General features: G+C 43.2%; 1 protein-coding gene across 1 annotated transcript in view; it reads left to right on the plus strand.

Annotated features, from left to right (window-relative positions):
- The window catches only part of LOC121865473 (E3 ubiquitin-protein ligase MIB2-like), a 93608-nt gene that overhangs the window by 44102 nt on the left and 29801 nt on the right, over positions 1–19705 (plus strand). The window contains 4 exon segments of the mRNA XM_042364945.1: positions 14392–14563; positions 15650–15765; positions 17079–17276; positions 18466–18614. Coding sequence (XP_042220879.1) covers positions 14392–14563; positions 15650–15765; positions 17079–17276; positions 18466–18614 — 635 coding nt within the window.

Raw genomic sequence — 19705 nt, forward strand, 5'->3', positions numbered from 1 at the left:
GTTACACTGTTGACACATAGGCTCTTGTGTTACACTGCTGACACATAGGGTCTTGTGTTACACTGTTGACACATAGGCTCTTGTGTTACACTGCTGACACATAGGCTCTTGTGTTACACTGCTGACACATAGGGTCTTTTGTTACACTGCTGACACATAGTGTCTTGTGTTACACTGCTGACACATAGGCTCTTGTGTTACACTGCTGACACATAGGCTCTTGTGTTACACTGCTGACACATAGGCTCTTGTGTTACACTGCTGACACATAGTGTCTTGTGTTACACTGTTGACACATAGGCTCTTGTGTTACACTGCTGACACATAGGGTCTTGTGTTACACTGCTGACACATAGGGTATGTGTTCCACTGTTGACACATAGGCTCTTGTGTTACACTGGTGACACATAGTGTCTTGTGTTACACTGTTGACACATAGTGTCTTGTGTTACACTGTTGACACATAGTGTCTTGCGTTACACTGTTGACACATAGGGTCTTGTGTTACACTGTTGACACATAGGGTCTTGTGTTACACTGTTGACACTGTTATGGCCATTGAAGAGTGGTGACTTGTGGTACGTCAAGTTTGAATTATACTCCCTTGTTGTCTGTGACGAGACGTGATGTTGTAACCGTGTTATAAGTGAGGCAGCCCCGAGTGTTGCTGTACACGACAACCATCCATGTATTGTCTTCACAGTGTGTCGTGAAGGTGCCACCATCACTACCCTCACCACCACCACCACCACCACTACCCTCACTGCTACCCCCACCACTACTACCCTCACTGCTACCCCCACCACCTACCCTCACCACCACTACAGCCACTACCCTCACTACTACCCCCACTAACACTACCCTCACCACCACTACAGCCACTACCCTCACTACTACCCCCACCACCACTACCCTCACTACTACCCCCACTAACACTACCCTCACCACCACTACAACCACCTACCTCCCACTACTACCCCACCACCACTACCCTCACTACTACCCCCCACTAACACTACCTTCATGGTAGCAGCATCAGCAGCACATAACAGCACATGGGAACTGGGCAGGGCACTGGGCATGGGGAACTGGAACTGGGGAACTGGGTACCCTCACTGCTACCCCCCATCACCACTACCCTCACACCACCACACAGCCACTACCTCCCTACTACCCCACTAACACTACCCTCCCACCACCACTACAGCCACTACCCTCACTACTACCCCCCCACCACCACTACCCCTCACTACTACCCCCACTAACACTACCCCTCACCACCACTACAGCCCCTACCCTCACTACTACCCCCACCACCACTACCCTCTTTACTACCCCCCACCACCACCATTATGACTCACTACTACTACCTCACCACCACCACCATCTCCTATTCAACCACCCTCCCTTCCACCTCTTCCACCGCCACCTCTTCCTGGAGTGGACCCCTTTAAGCTGCTCGGGTACCAACATTTCAGGCAGGATTCATTTATTATTGGCAGCTGGGGGGCCACACGCACTGCAGGGGGAGGGGAGAGAAAAGAGGGGAGGGGAGGAGAGAGAAAGGTGGTGGAGGAAGAGGAGGGGAGAGAAAGGAGGAGGAGGGGAGAGGAAGGAGGAGGAGGGGAGAGAACGGGAGTGTAGAGGTGGGGAGCAGGGCAGGGAAATGAGGTGGAGGAGAATTTTGAAGAGTAGGGGAGAAGGGGCGGGGAAAGAGGAGGGAAGGGAAGGAAAGGAGAGGGAGGGAGAGATGGAGGAGGAAGAGGGAGAGGGAAAAGAAAGGTAAAGAGGGAAGAAGTGAATATAGTTAATAGGAGGGGAGGGGAAAGATTGAGGATAAGGGGAGACAAAGGAATGAAAAAGAGGGTGGCGGGGCGAAGGAAAAGAGACGAGGGAAGGAAGGAAGGAAGGAATGAACCGTCTAGCTAGGAGGAGGACATCAGGAGGGAGTGGACACAGACAGAAGGAGGAGCGGAAGGATTAAAACAAGGATAATGTGTAGAAAAATTGTGTAAAAGTCGTCGGTGAGGATAACGGAAGCGTGGTGGGGAGACAGGAAGCGCTCACGAACACGAGAGGATGAAGAGAGGCAGTCACATGCAAGCTTTGAACGACAACAACAACCCAGGATCTCTCTCTCTCTCTCTCTCTCTCTCTCTCTCTATTCTTCACCTTATAAATAACACGTATGTCAGTATTATTTAGTATTGTCTCTAGAATATTTCGGAACATTTGCTGTATAGTTTTTAAGGCTGCACAAAACACCGCAGTCTTGATTTAGTATAGTGTGTGTGTGTGTGTGTGTGTGTGTGTGTGTGTGTGTGTGTGTGTGTGTGTGTGTGTGTGTGTGTGTGTGTGTGTGTGTGTGTGTGTGTGTGTGTGTGTGTGTGTGTGTGTGTGTGTGGGTGGGTGGGTGGGTGGGTGGGTGTGTGGATAGGAGGGACTCTGTAATGAGGAACCAACTTGGAGTAGTGAGGGAGGCAGCGAACATGCCGAGGGCAATTTTAATGCAGGAGGGGGAGAAGGGAGGAGGGTGGAAGCAAGGAGAGAGAGGGGGGAGGGGAAATAGGGGTGCCTGTCGGACACACTGAAGGGTGAGGGACAATATCTCCTATATATATCCCTGTAGCAGTACTTTGAGGGGAGGGGGAGGGAGGGCTGCATAGATGAAGGTAGAGGAGTCAGGGCGAGGGGTGAGGGGAGGAAGCCAGAGGTGGTTATGGATGGAAGAAAGAAGAGGGAGATGTTTAAAGGCCAAGGGGAAAGACTAGAGGGTGTGAAGCAGAGTGAGAGGGGAGAGGTTAATGGAAGGATACAAGGGCAGAGAGGGGAATGAGAGTGAGTGAAAGAGGCGAGAGGAGGGGGGGGTGTTTCAAGAAGAGGGTGTGAGGGGAAAATGAGGTTAGGAAGAAAATTTTAATGAAAGAAGGGATGTGGAGAGAGAGAGAGAGAGAGAGAGAGAGAGTGAGTTACATTATGAAGTTATTCTGCAGAAATATGAGTTTATGTGTGAGGTGGTATATGAGTGTGTGGGAGGCGTAGAATGAACTTGATAAATTTGACGCATCAAACACATATATACACAGAGCGTGAGTCGTGTGTGAAAGGTGAGAACGAGGCGTGTGTGTGTGTGTGTGTGTGTGTGTGTGTGTGTGTGTGTGTGTGTATGTTAACCTCTAAAGTAGCTAGGATATACAGTAAAACAGACCTACCTACATATATCGACAGTAGAATTATGTATAAGCGAGACTCTATTGTCCAAATGGCACAAGAGAGAGAGAGAGAGAGAGAGAGAGAGAGAGAGAGAGAGAGAGAGAGATTTCTAGTGGCATTTCGCTGGTTGGTGTATCGTGGTGGTGATGATGGTTGTTTGTCTGTCTCTCCTACCCTTTTTTTCCCTTGGGTGGCCATTCCCTTGGGTGAGTGGCCATGCAAATTTTATACAGGGCCATAAAAGCTCTTGAGTATTAAGGGAACGTATGCTGGAATTCTTGTGAGAGCTGAGGCTAAACACTACTTGAAGGGCCGTATAGCCAGCTCGTTTTGTTGTTGTTTTTGTTTTAAATGTTATTGTGTCTTAAATTTTGTCGTTGTTTTTTATTTTTTTATATTAGGTTTGTTATTGTTTGTTTTTGTTTTTTTTCACGTGTTTTTATGTATATTTTATTCATGTTATTTTTGTGTTTTTCTTTTAAGTTAATTTTTATGGTGTGTTTTTGTTCTTGTTTCAGTTTTAGTCCATTCTCCTTCTCCTTCGTTTTATGACCACCATTGGAGGCAAGTGAGGGAAGGTGAAGCAGTGTTTGGTACGGCCTCTCCACCTCTTATTTGAAATTGGCAATTTGTATTTTTTTAGAGTGTTTCTCCTGCCTCTCTCTCTCTCTCTCTCTCTCTCTCTCTCTCTCTCTCTCTCTCATGCGTAAGTTAGTGTGTTCCCCCCCCCCCTCTCTCTCACCCCTCCTCCCTCCTCTTATGTGTGAGTGAGTGTGTTTGTTGGGTAGAGATAAGAGGAAGAAGTGTGGGGATTACAGGGTGAGTTAATCTGCTCATGTGGGGGAGGCTTGGCTGATCAATATGGAGGTAATATTGCTAATGGCCTTTCGTAACTGGCTCGTCATGGTGGGGTGGTGGAGTAAGGGGGGGTTGGGGGTGGTGGGGTGGAAGTAAGGGGGTATAATTGGGTGGTTGGTGGGGTGGTGGGTGGGGGGGTTGGGGGGTGTGGTGGGGTGGAGTAAGAATTAGAATTGGTGGAGTAAGGGGGGTGGTTGGTGTGGTGGGGTGATGGAGTAAGGGAGAGTAGGTTGGGTTGGTGGGGATGTGGAGTGAGGGGAGGAGTGGGGATGTGGTGTGTTAGGGACGTGAGGAGTAGGGAGGGATAGGATGGGAGTGGAGAAGTGTGGGTAAGGGGGTTGGGGGTGAGAGGGTTAGGGATTTATGGTAGGGGTGATGAATGGGGAGGGGTGGAGTGGGCAGGAGAGATGATATAGTGAGGTGGGGGAAGGGTTTGAGGGTGTAGTTACCTTTTAATGAGATGGGATGGAGGGATGGGTTGAAATGACACGTGGGATGGAACTACTAGGGGCGACATAGGGTAGTGGTGGTGGGATAGATATGGGATAGGTTCAAGCGTGAGGAGTGGGGTGGATGGGATGGGGTGAGGTGAAGAGTGTGATGGAATGGGACAGTTGTTCATGGTGGGTCGGGAGTGGTATGGAGTGGGAGGTGATGGAGTGGTAAGAGGAGAGTGTTGGCACCATCATAGTGAGACTGTCATTCTATCATCATCAAAGAGGAAGGTTGGTGGTGGAGACACTCGCTGCCTCAATTCTATCACCTGCCGCCTCCGAGAGTGTTAATATACAGTATAGTAGTTCTAAGAATAATAATAGTAATAATAATAATACTAATAATAATAATAATAATAGAATAGTATTGATGATAAAAAAATCATCTTGGTAATGATGATTATAATAATAAATAATAATAATAATAATAATAATAATAATAATAATAATAATAATAATAATAATACGTACACTAACAAACAGACAACGACGACCATGGTGTTGACTGCAGCTCCGTCTTCTTTTAACACACACACACACACACACACACACAGACTAAAATTATAATGTTTTTTTCCCGTTAAGAATGTTGCGTTCACTTTTTTGAATCTTTATTTTTGTTTTGTTTTATTTTATGACCTCGAGAAGCAGGACTTAATGAATTGACCCTGTGTGTGTGTGTGTGTGTGTGTGTGTGTGTGCTGTGTGTGTGTGTGTGTGTGTGTGTGTGTGTGTGTGTGTGTGTGTGTGTGTGTGTGTGTGTGTGTGTGTGTGTGTGTGTGTGTGTGTGTGTGTGTGTGTGTGTGTGTGTGTGTGTGTGTGTGTGTGTGTGTGTGTGTGTGTGTGTGTGTGTGTGTGTGTGTGTGTGTGTGTGTGTGTGTGTGTGTGTGTGTGTGTGTGTGTGTGTGTGTGTGTGTGTGTGTGTGTGTGTGTGTGTGTGTGTGTGGTGTGTGTGTGTGTGTGTGTGTGTGTGTGTGTGTGTGTGTGTGTGTGTGTGTGTGTGTGTGTGTGTGTGTGTGTGTGTGTGTGTGTGTGTGTGTGTGTGTGTGTGTGTGTGTGTGTGTGTGTGTGTGTGTGTGTGTGTGTGTGTGTGTGTGTGTGTGTGTGTGTGTGTGTGTGTGTGTGTGTGTGTGTGTGTGTGTGTGTGTGTGTGTGTGTGTGTGTGTGTGTGTGTGTGTGTGTGTGTGTGTGTGATTTTCGTAGTTGTTTAATAAGAGACATGTAGTACAGTTGTTGGAGGCCACAGTGGTTGCCGTGGTGGTGAGTTATGCAGGGGTGACAGTGAGACAAGTGTTTCACTGTGAACTTCTATTGGAGTATTGACGGGGACCTAGTTGTTTCCCTCCCTCCCTCCTTCTCTCTATCTTCCTCCCTCCCGGTCATCTCCCTATCACCCGCCCTTCCTGTCCCCTTATGGCACTTCTTTTCTTACTTATCTTATTCTTCTCAGTCTTCTCTCCCCTCTCCCTTGTCCCCCTTCTCTCTACTTCCATATTGTTTCCCTTTCGTTTTCTTGGCCTCCCTCTCTCTCTTTTCCCTCCTCCCTCATCCTTCCCCAGTCTCTTTCTCTTCTTCCTCCCCTCTCACTCGCCACCTCTCCCTTTCCTCTTACCCTCCCCTCTCACCCTCCCTCCCCTTCCCTCTCACTCTCCCTTTGTCTCTAATCTAAATGTGGCTTGCCTTGTTTCTCTTTTCTCTCACTCATTGGCGTTCTCTCACTGTTACTCACTCCTCTCGCTCACGCTTACTCACATCAGGAAGTTTTAACGGTTAACAACTTTATTGGCAAAGCTTGGAGTACAATCTTAACACTGATTTATTTATTTATTTTTTTATTTTTTTATTTTTTTTTTTGGGGTAGAGAAGGGGGGGGGTGAAAGAAGATTAGAGGTGGGGGAAGGAATTTATAGTTCGGAAATTGAAGAAATTTAGGAGGAGGTAAGAGAGGGCGGGCTGACCGCTAATGGTGTGTTTGGGTTGTGTCATTGTCTGTCGACACAGGCACGAGACAGCCTACCCTATCCCATATGGGTGTTTTGAGGGCCTTATTTCATATTCCACCGACCCTACTGGCAGATGCTGGTCTAGGGAGGTTGTCTATTGCCTGGCCGTATAGATCGGGGATGGTAATGGACCTTTTGAGATTTGGTAACTTTTTGGGAACCATGTATGGTTGTTGTCGTTATCTAGTGGGAGTCTTTGAAGGAGTTCTTGCTCTGATCTTTCTATCTCTTGCCAGACTCTGCTGTCCAGGGTGTGCAGCTGCTGGTTGATGGGTTTTATTTTCAGGTCTCTATGTATCTCGGCTGTGGTTCTGGTGAATGGGTATCTTTCACCTGTGACGAATCTTAGGGCTTCATTTTCGACCACCTGCAATTTTAATATTTGAGTGGTGCTCATAGTGTGAAGAGGTATTGCTGGGTAAGTTAATATCGGTATGATAAATGATGTCCTGCCACGCAGGACAGAGGTTCATACACAATGAAATAGATTTTATTCATTAATAGTATACATAGGTCATATTCATGTGGGTGATATCACTGTTCACTGCCACGCGGGACAGTGGTTCATATACAGTATAAGTCATATTCTATTTGAGGACTAATCAATGTGGACTAGCAAATTTTGGATAGATAGCAAGAATGTCCCCAAGCACCCCTGATTCCTTGTAGTAAATACGTAGTTCCTGATACAATAAGCATCAGGAAGATGGTCGCAGCCTCCGCACTCGCTCTTGTTGCAGTTATACTTGGCGTTACTGGCTGCTGGTGTGTGTGTGTGTTGATTGTGTTTAGTAATACACTACCAGTTATTGTTAGAAGAGGATGGGTGGGAGGGAGGGAGGGCCTTGGGATGGTGAGTGAGGGAGGGAGGGCCTTGGGATGGTGAGTGAGGGAGGGAGAGATTTGGTAGGCAGAGAGGGGGGGGGGCCTTGGGAGGGAGAGAGTGATACTTTTAGACATGTCACCTCTGTTTACATTTGTGTCACTGGGTAAAGTTATATCTAGGGCGACAGACAGACGGAGAGCAGTGTAGACGCCAACTTGGGCTCTAGACCCAGACAGCTAGTCAGGCTAGGAGGTCATCCAGCAAGTATTTTGGACCGTGTGTGTGTGTGTGGTGCATGGGTGCCTGCCAGCCGACGTTCCTCTCTGACTAACATATAAATTATCTTGGCCCGTCTGCTTAACTGACTGATATAGACGAGCGTATGTTGACCTGTTAATACAAGGTCGCTCGTGTTGATCTTATATAGTGTGTGTGTGTGTGTGTGTGTTTTATGGGTGTTTGTGCGTTGTGGATGTTTATGTGTGTGTGTAGGGGGGTGTGTGTGTTTGTGTTTTTGTATGTGAAGAAGTGTTTTGGGGGGGAGGGTGGTAGTGAGTGTTTCTGTATGTATTTTTCACCAAAGGAAGGAATTATTCTCTGGTTACTCGGGCAGGCCAGGGAGGGAAGGAAGGTTTGATGCCTCCTCTGGGTGACCCGCCGCCGTCCCACTGCCTCTAAAATCGCACCTACTGACTACTCTGAGGGTCATTAAAGGGTCAACCCACGTGAGCCTAGAGAGTCGTTTATCACACAGTAATAAGATAAGTATACCGTCCATTCTCTCGCTCTCTCTTACCCTCTTTTTTCGACAATCTAATGTGTGTTTATTTGTTCTTACGACTCTATTTGATCACGCTTGTGTACTTATGAGAAGAATGACTTAATTCGATGACAGAAAGAGACAGATAGAGACAGAAACAGGGAGAGAAGGACAGGGACAGACAGATACACAGTCATAATATATAGAGAGACACTTGGGGGGGGGGGAGGGAAAGAACAAACGCATAACATGTAATCTCCGCATGACCCCGTGACCTTTAACCTATCTCAACTGGCAACAATCGGCTTGGAGAGATGACCCCCGAGGAAGCTTGATGCGTGTGTTTGAAGGTGACGGGCTAAAGCGTGTGGCAGGTGTGTAGCAACTCATAACGATACCTGAAGGGGGAATATATATAGCTTCTGGGGGAGAGATTATTACGAACACATTAGATTAGTGTATATAGTTTCATACACGTGATGAATTGGTGTGTGCGTGCGTGCGAGAGAGATACGAAAAAATAAAGAAATAGAGAGATGCGAATTTGATAAAGAGGAATATTTACGATGTAAAAAGAAAGTTAATGATGAAATGAAACAAATAAGAAAGAAGTAGATGTTAGTATGAATGTGGATCGAACAATAAAGCGAGGTGTTGTTGGAGTGTTGGGGAAGGGAACATTTATACTGGTTGATTGAATAACAGTCGAGGAGAGTTACAAGAAAATTATAGGTGCGTTGGCCGATAGAGTCCAAGATAGACAAGTGTAATTGGAGGCCAAATTTGCTATGTTTAGAGGAACAGCTAAACCGACACTATACTATCTGGGGCCGTATGTAAATTACGTCGGGGCGGTCTTGTAGTATGTGAACTTGTGAAGCATGGAGGGAGTGAGTGAGTGAGGGTTGCTTAAGTGGTACAGTATGAGAAAAAAAGGTAGATACTTCGAAGGTGGATGGTAAGAGAGAGAGAAGACCGAGACGGAGGTTTTTAGTTTAGTTTAACAAATTTATTGACAAATCCTGGAGTACAGTATATATACGTTGATCAGATTCATGTGGGTGATGTCACTGCCACGCAGGACAGAGGTTCTTACACAAAGAATACATCATATTCATTGACAGTACATATAGGTCAGAGTCAGATTAGATTGCCCCGGAGGGGTCTAGTTTATTGGGCACCCCCTTACATCCTGTGCAAGGTGAAGCCCAGAAGCGTTTACAGTGCCCATCTGGGAAGCATGCGGAGTTCATGCTTGCCTTTTATGATCAGTCATTAGGGCGTAAAAGCCTGAAGGGTCATGGGTTTTGTCAGCAAGTTACATAAAGTGACAGAATGATGAGTGTGTGGGGGGGGGGGGAAATATCCCGGTACAATTTATCTGTTTATGGCAAAGCGTGGCAGGTCCCTAATAATGTCAAGTGCCAGGCCATAACCATAGGGAATGATGGGGTGAAGGACGTACTTTGAGAGTGATGGACGTCTAGGAAGCAGCATTGTACACTAATAACAGACATAGTGGTTTATGGTGATGTTACAGCAGTTTTATATATATATATATATATATATATATATTATAAGGTATTTGTGTTACCTGTGCTCAGGTTATGGTTGTTCTAATCCACGAGTCTGCCCAGGGCGTGAGTTGTGTGGGCTTGGCGTGTTGTACAGCATCACACAGGTTGAGATATGATAGGTGTGGTGTGTCGTCCCTCTGTGATTGGGATATTAGCCAGCCAGTTGGGTTTTTACGACAGGTCGGTTATATGGTTTTACCAGTAGGACTGACCCACACCTGATATTATTGACATATTGATTCTTTAAGCGAGGATTTGAATTCAGGGCCAGTTCTAGTTCTGCTGAAGACAAAGACAGACAAACAGACACAGACAGTGTTGTGTGGTGGCACCAGTTAGTCACACGCTCACTCACTTCATCTCTCATAACACGCTCCCAGTAAACATGTCCATCTCTCCCACCTTCCCTGGCTGGCAATGTTAGAGTCAGGGTGTGAGGGGTTCGCCCTAGCCGACACCGATCCTAGGTACTGCACAGTACACTGACCCTTCACCCTAGCCTTGTCACCCTAGTCTTGTCGCACCCGAGGAAGGGGATGGGATGAGAGCATTGATGTGGTACATACATCGCTTGTTGTGTAAGTGACCTGTTTTATAAGTAAATTTTTGTGTGACTCGTTGTTATGCAAGTGACGTCCAGTACGTGACTCGTTGTTATACAAGTAACGTCCTGTACGTGAATCGTTGTTATACAAATGAGAAGCTGTACGTGACTCGTTATACAAGTGGATTATTCTTGGTTGTACTGTACATACAGGCCAGCAGTCAAAAGAATAGTACTTCCATTAGCAACACTGACAGTCCGGTACTACTATTGCCCCCACACACACATTCTCCGGCAACAGAAAGGAAATTATGCCCCCCCCTCTACCCCACCCCGCACACCCTCAGGTCTGTATGTCTATATTGTTTGTTTACTCGCTACCCCTTCCTCCACCTCCCTCCCCAATCGTTTCTGTTACGCATTTCGACCTTTCCTTACTCTCCCCCAACTTCCTTCCATGGTATTCATTTCTCTTCTATTATTCACTCTCCTTCCTTCCCCTCCTCTTCCTCCCATTTTATACAGACCTTTCTCCTCCCCTTCCTCTCCCCTCTTGATTAATGCCTCTCCTCTTCCCTTTTCCTTAATCTTCCTTCTTTCTTTCTCCATATATTTTCTTCTGCCTTTTTACCTTATTATAACCTTTCCTTCCCTCTCCCCCTTTTTCTTTCGTTCTTATAAACCAGTTGGAGTAAATTTTTCATACAAGTCATTGAGAATGGGAACCTTATAAGCTCGGCTGGTAGCTTATACGGTAAGCATCATATCACCTTGCTGAGAGTGAGCGAGTATGGGTGTATGCGTGAAGCGACCCGGATGTTGAAAGTTGCGACAGGACGGACGCACGCTCGCTCGCTTGCTGTAGACCGGACGGAGGGACGGAGGAGGGCGGATTGTAGGACTCTCGACCAATCAGAAGCGGAAGAGTGGCACACAGAGAAGAGGCCTCGTGCCCCGTAATTGGCCACATCCAGGGCCCTGGGCAGTGGCGTTTGTGGTGGGTCAAGTTGTTACGTGGGAGGGAGGGGGCTGATCACTTACCTTTGTCTGTCAATATTGTCCTTCATCACGGTTGTCCCCACACTTTTTTCTGCTCTGATTAAAAAAAGAATAATAATAATTTTGGGGGATACACACATTGATTTTGTTCTTATTCGTCAGGTGTTCTTTTCTTCTTATCTTTCTTGTTTTTCCCTTATTTTCTCACGTTCTTCGGGGTTTTTAACAGCTTGTGTTTATGATTATGGAAAATTGGTAATATTCCATATGTGGCTTTAGGTCACATATATGACAATACCCGCTATGAAAATACTAAAATTATTATCATTAACTCAATATCATCACGGAAAACAACAACACAAGCACATGTACTGTACCTGAGTCTCCAGTAATCTTTAGTGAATATAACTTGAAAGAAAACTGTACCTAACATAACCATAACTTTAATTATTTTTCTAAAGAAAGCAACTGGCAGAATCAGACAACTAGCAAACTACTGGCGAAATATAAAATAAAAGCATAAAAATGTTATCACGTCATTATATTAGCACCCCACCCGGGTACTTTTTTCATTTTTTTTTTTTTTTTACATCGTCTTCGCCACTTTGATCTCATGTTCGGTTATCTGTGCTTCCTGTAGTTCATATTTGTATATTTTCCTTTTTATTAGTACTCTTGTAATTGCTGAGAGAAAGAGAGAGAGAGAGTATATTGGTGGCAGATGTCATGCGGGTTTCCTCCCATTGCACCGGTCTCTGTTTCTTCCGTACTTCGTCCTCCCTCCCTCCATGTGCATCAAAAGGCCTGTGTACATAAATTATGGTGTACAGTGCTATATACATTGATCCTCCAGCAAGGGTTAAACTCCACGCTCCCTCCCCCACCATACTGACATCGATCGGTATTTTTCATTGACTATCCCCACCCCTCCCTACCGTCCACAGGTGCCGTTTTTACACATGATAATTCTGTCATCTTTCTAAAAGTATATATTTATCCATTTGTTTATATTTGCCATTTATTGGCAGGTTTGTTCTACTACTACTACGTACTATTTTTTTTTTTTACATGGCCTCAAGCCTCCCCCAATAGCCACACCTTCGCTGCCATTTTATTACCTTAAAATTAAATACAGTGACCCCTCCGTTAACGAACTCAATCCGTTCCAGAAGGTTGTTCGTTAACCGAAAAGTTCGTTAACCGAAACCATTGTTTCAATGGGTTTTTGGGTAATTGGTTCCAGCTCACCGAAAATTTCCTAAATTCAACAAAAATGGTAGAAAAGTTCACTTACTTTGAGGTGTGTATGTAGAAGGCTCCTGGATGATGATGATGATGATGGGATTTAGAATGGGGGTGGAGGAGAAGGAAGAAGAGAAGGCATTGGGGTGGAAGAGAAGTCATCCCATGGCGCCATTTCACCCATAAAATTTTAGCTGTCTGGTGTAATTCAAGATTATTTTCTTTAAATCAACACTGCACTGCATTATATATTGTCAATATGTAAAATATATTTCAAAATGACCAATAATTTGCTTGGAAACACAGAAAAAAAGCGTTTAGTTGAAGAGAGTCTCAAGCAAGATGTTACCTCCAGTGAAAACAGAGAGAGACTAACTCCTGTTTGCTGTGTTAAGAGGCTGGATGCCGCGCATTAAACTAGTCACTTTACCTTCAATTATGTTCAATAATTGTTAAAATGACTAAAAAATTGAATATTAAACTTTTAAAATTATTGAATAGTATAAACTTCTTGATATTTACTAAAATAGTAAGGAATTTAAGCCCTAGAACCGATTAATGTATTGGCGGACTGATACTAAAGCTGGTTGCCCGGTCAGTGCAAGCGAAAACATGTTGAGGTCGGTTCGTAAGAACTTCGTTAACCGAATTTTTTTTCGTTAACCGAATTGAAGATCCTTATGGAAGGCAGTTCGTTAATCGAAATTACGTTAACCGAGGTGTTCGTTAAACGAGGGGTCACTGTATTCTAATACTAAAGTAGCTACCCAAGCTGTGTTAAGTTAGTTGAGCCACATATCTATGCGGCATTCAGTGACTCTTGCCTCATAGTCAATGTCTGCGGTCGTTGTCAGCTTTGGGGCCGAAGATCTCGTTCCTCTGAGGCAAAGCAATGCAGACCTAAGCAGAGAGGAGGACAGTCGACATCTCAACCAGGCTGTAACGTAGCTTCTGGGCTGCTGCGCTGCTCAGATAACACCACCGTCAGTCTTGTGTAGAAGCGTCTGGCACTTGGCCCCATCCCACTAGAGGTTTTGAACACCAGAGTGTAGCTTCCTTGATCTACATTCTGAACTCTCTCCGATACGACTTAATCTTGTCGTTCTCGTTCCTCTTGTGTTCAGCTTCAAGGGACAATACGGTGACATGTGGCCATGGGGTCGAATATCCTGACATCAAAGAAGGCTTGTGGTCCCTGCATCCAGAATCCTCGAGCGCTGACGTCCACACAGGCTGCTGCTGTCGCCACCGCTGCTGCTGCTGGCATTTCCTTGTAATATTATTTTTCTTTGATTAATTTAAATTAAATTAAGCTAAACTAGAAATAGCTGTGCCAGCAACTTTATACAGTACAGTACGTGATTTTGTCATTGATGAAGATGTCAGTCACCAATCAAGAAAATTGTATTTCTGTGCTGTTGTTGCACCGTACTGTGCTAGTATACATTTTTTTTTTTCATGGATTAGCCCACCGGGGGGCAAAAAATACAAATAAATAAATAAATACACAAATGGAAAAAATAAAACAGATCAAGAGCAAGAAACGATATATATGCTGTGTTGTCAAAGTAGGAGAAACAAATGAAACCTTGCATTTGTGTGTAAATGAGGCAGAAAGTCAGTCAGATCAGCAACCTGGGACTTGGTCTCAATTTTTGTGCTGCCATATGGCAGCAGAGTCTACCATTAGACGACACATTATGCTTCCAATATCTTCCCAGGCTGTAGCTAGTTCCTCCCTGTTTGATAGCTGCCTACTACCCACCTGCATTTGTTTAATTTAAAACAGTACTGTATTGTATTTTTAGGTGAAGTCATCACCAGACACCAGGTTTTATAATGTGACTGGTGATATATTCTTTATTCTTTCTACAGGTGTAAAACATCCAAACCACATCTGTGATGGCTGTAAAAGGCAAGCCATCGCTGGGATGCGATGGAAGTGCAGCTCTTGTTTCGATTATGACCTCTGCACTACCTGTTACATGGCTGACAAGCACGACCTAAGCCACCCCTTCATTAGATACGAAACTGTCGCGTCAAAGGGGTAAGGATGGCTCCTGCATGTTGAAGGTATTAGGAAGACTTGGAGAGAAGCTTGGGTTCTCTTCCTGGTAGGATTTAGATAAGTAACTTAAGTTTTATTATTGTTATTATTTTTTCAATACAGTAGTATTGTTATAAAGTGCTGGCTGCAGTTCTTTTATTGGGCATGTCTGCACCTCTTAATTGGTGTTGATAATTCTAGGCTTTAAATATCTGTCAGGGTTATGTGCTTATACTGGGGCCTTGATAGTAAATGTTGCAAGTTTTATCATTTCCCAGTGAAAGTGGGATTATATACTGTATATAAAAGTTGGGTAGTGTGCAAGGGCTGAATAGTAAGAGGTGAAAACAAGAACAGTGAAGAAGTATACAGTACAAGGTTGAGTGATAGGGCTGTGAGGTGCACATGTGGCTCGGTTATTTATTTCTGCGATTGTCCTTTTATAATGTCTGTCTTTTACAGTGGAATTCTACCTAATTCCTCCCACTTTGTGAAACACTTTAACTACTAAATCACTTAAAAAGAGACATTGGTCTTTTTACACCCATGTGATGAATTTCCTTAAATGGGATTTTTGTGTAGTACTGTACACCACAAAGAATGTCTTGGGTAATCCCAGTTGACTTGTGGCTCCTTTCTCCTTACTTAATGATCTTGAACATATAATTATCTCTGCTAAATGGGCATGTGCACCCCCAGTCCTTCCCACTAAATTAAGGTCTGAATTGGTTCTTTGTGTCATATCAAACTCACAAATTAGAGAGCGGGAGCCATGTAGATGCAGCACTTGCCTCTGTCCAAAGGTTCACCAGTTCAATCAAACTTTACAAGTTGGGAAAGTTAAGGTGGTTGAGTGCAGTGCCACCACAATGCCTCCTTGTACATAAAAGGCTTTGTATACACCCATTTTTACTTTCTTATACAGTACCGTGTATGCAAAATTATGTAAAATATTAAAATTTTTATCCACTTTCTATGTTTTTTATTTTATATACACAGTACTGTATCTATTTTTCTTTTGTGTGTAGTTCAAAGGGATGTTATACTGTACTGTATTTTTTGTTTACTTTTTATTTATTTCTTTAGGATTGAGGTGGGCCAGAGAAAGAATGCAGAGAAAATCCCATTGCAAGGTATTTTTGTGGGGGCCAAAGTCATCAGAGGACCTGACTGGGACTGGGGCAATCAAGATGGTGGGGAAGGTAGGGTACATTATATTTCTATAATTTTGTGCTGTATACCTACACTATTTATCTGTTTATGTACTTAATATTTTATATTTACTGATTGTGGTGAGGGAATGTTCATTCATTTTCCCACTCAACACGAGGTGATAAATCAAATTAAATATTTCTTAATGCATGCTATACTTGTTGCACCCCCAGTTAGATAAATAAACAGACATTGATATATCTGTATTGTACCACTTTCAGCAATATGGAGATTTAAATGCTGTTAACTTTATAGTAATGCCAGTGCATTTAATCATCGTTTTAGATGTCTTATGTAGCTTGATTCATAAATAATTCCTGTCCTTTTTTTTTAATCCAATGTCTTCTTTGATTTAGAACACTCCAATTAAGAGATCTGTTTGAATTTGGCTGAGATTCTGGGGAGGGAGTATTTTGCCAGTATTTTTTTGCGGGCTGCCTAGATTATCCGGAACATTTACTACGGTAGACCCGGGGAAGTGACTTTTGAAATTTATTTGCCCAGACATTTTGTTTACTTGTCCTGATGAATATTTTTAGGAAATATGCTTGCCCGGATTTTTCATGGGAAAAGTTAAATAAACACTTAAAACATTAAAATTTATTGTAGCTATCAACTCACAGATCATTTGTGTCAGGCTAAATGGTGTCAGTGGCGGCAACCCTGTCACCCCACCTCACACCTGCAAGGTGTGTGGGAAGGGGAGACAGCACCAGTGGTTACCTGTCTAACTACCACTCCTCCCTATAATCTGGTGGTAACACTTGTTATGTGAGATTACTTCTTGTCTACAGTCTCTCAGCTTGGTTGTTCCTTTGAAATGTTGATAACTTGACACCAGCAGACCAGAGGCAGATTGACGGAGTAATGTAGAAATAAATTACCTGGACCTGACATAGGTCACTATCTGGTACTGTACTCTGATAACAAATGGCCGGTTGGAAGACCTTCCTGGTTAAACATGTACAGTGAGATGGGGTCACACAGCACCTGACAATTTTCCATCTAGGCATTTTCCTCTCAAAATATTAGCTTGTTTGGCCTTGTAAGTGCCAGACACATGAACATAAAAAATTACTTTCCTGACCTCTAGTCCAGGTATGACTGGGCTGCTGGGCACTGCTAATCTGCACAACCTGATATTGGGGTACTGTACCATATGTGAAAATTGTTTCTTTAAAAGAAAATATGGAAAATCTACTCCTTATGTTAGATATTTTATTATCCTTCATTGGTCATCTTACATACAGGTTTAAATTGCACAAATTTTATTTGGAATATATGTTGTTGATATCTCTTTCAGGAAAGTGTGGCCGAGTAACGGATATCCGAGGGTGGGATAATGAGTCTGGAAGATCTGTAGCCAATGTAATCTGGGTGTGTGGGTCAACCAATGTGTACAGAGTTGGACACAAAGGAAAAGTTGATCTAAAGGTTCTATGGGCGGCTACAAATGGTCATGTTTATACACAACAACTCCCTGTACTTGGCAAACAAGAAGGTAAGTTTAGTGTGCAAGGAAGTGTATGTAAATACTGTACAGGTGCTCCTCTACTTACGAACGAGTTGCATTCCTGAGGCTTGTTTGTAAGTCCAACTCTACTCTTGTAGTTGCCAAACATATTGTAAAAAATGAAAAGATTATGGATATTTAGTACAGCTATACCCTTTAATACAGCCTTAAAGCCTGGCTCACTCTTCTCCTCTTAGGTAATGTTTGTTCTATCTGGAATTTTCTTCAAAATAATCCAGTCTCATCCACATTAAACACCTGTTCTGACAGGTAACCCCCCTCAGTGATGATGTTTGTATCTCTGAAAGTTTGTAAGTTGAACGTTCTTAAGTAGAGGAGCACCTGTACAGCACAGTATATAATTCATTGGCTAAATACAACTTGAAGTACTGTGTATCAGTCACATTGGTGTATCCTTGGAAGTGTTGCAAGACTTTATATGGAATCTAATATATTTTCGTCATTGCCTCTTTTAGTGTGCTATTGAATTTTTAAAAGGACTACAGAATTTAAGGCTTTATTGCCCACTCTCTTGTCCCTTGAAGAAGTCTTAACATGTAACCAGTACAAATTGTTTTTCTGCTAAAATTGTCTTTCATATTCATATCTAGAAAGATATACACTGTGTAGTGCAGATAGGCAAGGTCTTGATATTCCAATACATTTTATTTAGCAGACTAGTGGTACCTCCAGTTAATGCAACAGTTGTAAGCACAGAATTAATAAAATAAATGATACTGTAATGTGTATTCTGTGTCAAAGGTTGTACATTACAGTACTGTACAGTACCTGTATTCTCTAAAGCCTGTGAAATGAATAGGGCTATATGTTCTGTGCATGACTTCTCAGAGTGGGGATTGTTGTGTATGTGGCAGTTCACTCTACCAGTGTAAAAGCTTCATGACACAGCAGTGTGTGATATTTGGTGGTCAATCATCTTTCCAAACATTGAACGAGAAAATCATAAGAAATAAAAGTAGTACATACAGTCATAGATTTGGCGAGGAAATTGTATGGTAACAGTTTGTATATTTACCGTACTAAAAAGAAATATTCCTTTGTGCCAAGGCTAAGTGGACAGATACTATACACTAGATATACATGAACCATTTAGTGTATTGTTGTAAGAAGTTGTATAATAATGATTTTAAGCTCCTTGGAAATCTTATTCTTACAGAGTCTGGCAGTAGTGGAGAGGTTGGAATTCCCACATCTCCTCGTCATGTTCCATTCTCAGTCGGGGAGCGAGTTCGAGTTGTTGTAACAGTAGATGAGTTACGCACAATGCAGGAGGGTCATGGTGGCTGGAATCACAAAATGGCAGAGGTATGTCTTTTAAAACTTGGCACCATTTAGGAGTGAACCCTGAATATGTGAACCCAGGTTTTTGGAGGTTTCCTCAGAAAACCTTAGGTCATGATGACTGATGGGAATCCAAAGATCACTCACCCCTTCCTAACAATCCCCATTCAAAAGGAGAGTCTAGAGTTCATGGTCTGCCTTAAGACATAGGAGTCTGATGAGTTATAATGCCACACTGTTCATTATTTCTACTGGACAGGTTACATCTCTTTGGATTATGTCATAAGTCAGGCTTGTAGCAGTAATACCCTCACTAGAATAACCAACCACCTTAATGAAAGATATGCCTGTCCAACCTCTTATGTAGAATCGAATAAACTTGTGCATGCCTCATTGGCACAAAGGTTGGGCTGGGTCATGTAGTTACTGGTGTTTTATAAGGTAAGAGTGGAAGTTCTTCTTCTTTTACATTAGTTTGCAAGTGTTTATGCCTTTAGCAACCTAATAGTGATGTGCCTGTGTAGCAGTCTGAGGGACTTGTCTTGTGTGGAGTGGCAGTAGCAGTGCTACACGTATTACGGTACACATATTTATGATGAGGCACTTGGTGATTTACACCCAAAGAATGATCAGGCATGTACATAAAATTTCCTATTAGGTAATATTATGTTTTCCATGTTTGAGCATCCATTCAAAGATAGGATTACCACTCCTCAGAGGAGGTTAAGGGTAAGGGAATTTTATCTCTATCAAGAGTCATCATTTTAAGAAGGACCCATTGATGTCTCTCATTTTAATAAGGGTTATGAGAAATCTTATAAGGTAGTGTTTGGCCTGGAATTGTAGCTTTCCTGTTTTATTACGGCACATGCACATTCCTGGGATTCTAAGTGTCAGTGCAGATATTTTGTTAAGAAATAGAAGAAGCCATCTATTTGGTTGTTAGTTTTAGGCTCTTTCTCTAAATCTTTTTTGGAGTTTGTCCAGTCGCAGACTTGTTTTTTTATATTATATAATTATCAACTCTCAGTCTTTCACGAGGACTCAGCTGGAGTGTTTTTGTTTTTTGTTTTGTTTTTAATCTCACCTGGTGGCTGTAAGTGAATCAAAATGAA

This window comes from Homarus americanus, unplaced genomic scaffold (genome assembly GCF_018991925.1).
Source record: "Homarus americanus isolate GMGI-L3 unplaced genomic scaffold, GMGI_Hamer_2.0 scaffold25483, whole genome shotgun sequence".
NCBI lineage: Eukaryota > Metazoa > Arthropoda > Malacostraca > Decapoda > Nephropidae > Homarus > Homarus americanus.